The sequence below is a fragment of the Buceros rhinoceros genome, unplaced genomic scaffold (genome assembly GCF_000710305.1).
Source record: "Buceros rhinoceros silvestris isolate BGI_N320 unplaced genomic scaffold, ASM71030v1 scaffold162, whole genome shotgun sequence".
NCBI lineage: Eukaryota > Metazoa > Chordata > Aves > Bucerotiformes > Bucerotidae > Buceros > Buceros rhinoceros.
Window position 1 is genome coordinate 27,086 of NW_010400424.1, and position 2,054 is coordinate 29,139.

The window sequence follows — 2,054 nt, forward strand, 5'->3', positions numbered from 1 at the left end:
ACACCAGATTAGATTTAGAAAAATCTAAAAAGTCTATAAACCAGAAGCATATTTCTTCTGTAGCAATTGAAATGTTTTATATTGATCGTTTTTATGCATTTGATTTTTCTAGGTACGCTTAGCACCTGCAACTGCAGCACTTTTGAAGCGGTGTTTTGTTTTGATTGGAAAAAAACTATTTTTCCATATAAAATGTCCACAGACTTCCTCTAAAGCATGTGTTCAGAATTCTGCTGGTTTAGAAAGTAATTTTTATTTAAAGGAAGCAATGATTTCAGGCAATAAATACGAAGGTTATAGATCCCAAAAGAAGTTGCAGAAAAGCAAAGGATGAGTTTGCCAACCCGTGTGCAGAAAAGTTCTTTTTTTCTCTGTATGTTAAGTGTGCTGAGGGTGCTGACAACTATTTTAAAATGTTACTAACGACGGCTGTTGACCACGGTATGTGGTACCTGAACTCCCCAGGCTTCAAAGCTGCAGAAGTGGCTGGGCAGGGCTGAGTCTGATCATTAGTCCCATAGTGAAGAGTGAGTTTCAACTTGCCCGTGTTGGTTTTTCTCCTTTCAGATAGAGGAGTTCCGTAGACTGAGGACGCACGTTAAAGGTGCTGAGCTTCTAGAGGGCTGTGACGGAATCCTAGGAGATAACTTCAGACCAACTCAGCCACTTAGCGACAGAGTCATCAGGGCTGCATTTCAGTAGCAGGAGAGGAAGGCCAACAAAAATAGATCTTTATTCAGGTAAGTAAAAGCTTAGAAGAAGAATGAAAACATTGAAATAGTTTTCATGGGGGAGGTTTACCTAAAGAAGGAAACGCACTGAGGTAGCTTCAGCTGATGTTGTGATCTGTCGTCACAGTGGTGAATTTTGATGCTGCGCTGTTTTATTTTATTTTATCCCGTGGCATAATAGTTCGGTTACTATTGGTTCTGGTGGCTGGGATAGTTTGGTTACTATTAGCTTCTTCAGGGCATTTATTTCTACGTTAAATTCTTGCCCTGTCTGTGTCAGTGATGAAACTCCTTAGCTCACGTCAGGGTGAGTCGTGGGGTTAAGCCTCTTCAGAGCATGCTCACAGTCCAGCCCCCAACTTCATACGAAGTTAACAAACGATCAGGCAGCAGATAACCCCTAAAAGAGATGGATAATTCCGTGCTTCCAAAACCAGATCCATTACAATTGAGTGGGAAGACGATCATTCCTCCTGCATGTGAGACAAGTTATTAAATGGGCTGGGGCAGTGGCCAGCAATTTCATGGTCTTTCCATATAGCGTAAGCTTTCAGTACACAGATATATAGTGTAGGCATCCAGACATTTCTGAAGTAAGGGTTTATTTGTATTTTATAACCCCATTTAATACCCGCATCCCCGAAGTTAAGCAAAAAAGCAAAACATTGGTCCTTTTATTAATAATGTTTTCTCATTCCCACATTTAATTTTGGGCACACCCCTGAGCCCCGTTCTCAATTACATGGTTCTCTGCAGTCATCAAATGTCGACACTTTAATCTTGAAATGGATGTTTCAAATTCATCCCGGCTTCTGCATAAGAATTACTTGGGAAAATCACAGCAATATTAAAGTACAATTTTTCTCAGAGAGTGAATAATGCCCTCAGGCCAGTGCAGGTAATTCAAGTCCGTAACAGTGAAATTACTTGACATGCTGAGTTTGAATTTTAAGCATGAAAGAGTTTCCTTTACAATGCTGCAATTGAAATGTAAAAATTTCCCTTTTGCTTTCATGTCTGAAATTTTATTACGTTTGTCAATAGTTACAAAGATTTGTTTCGAATAATAAGATTTATCTTGGCCATGCTTCAGAAAATAATCTGCGGTTTTAGTTCCCAAATGATGGAATTTTTAATGTAAAATGATAGTCCTCACCGTAGGGCGAGTTGTGGACTCTCAAGCCCTGAGGAGGAGCTGTGACTCCTGGTGTTGTGTAGCCCGCAGAAGAAATGGCACTAGGCTCTTTATGTCCGATCGAATTATTTATCAGAAGTTGGTTTGGCCAGGTCTTCCTTCTAGTTATGGGTACATCGGTCCCAATA

The 2,054-nt window shown here is 40.1% G+C and overlaps 1 protein-coding gene across 1 annotated transcript in view; it reads left to right on the forward strand.

The window, feature by feature from the left end:
- CA8 (carbonic anhydrase VIII) overlaps positions 1-2,054 on the forward strand; it is a 30,874-nt gene that overhangs the window by 23,997 nt on the left and 4,823 nt on the right. The window contains exon 7 of the mRNA XM_010131828.1: positions 568-740. Within this exon, the coding sequence (XP_010130130.1) occupies positions 568-702 (135 nt within the window). The 3' untranslated portion in view covers positions 703-740. The remainder of the gene's footprint in view (positions 1-567; positions 741-2,054) is intronic.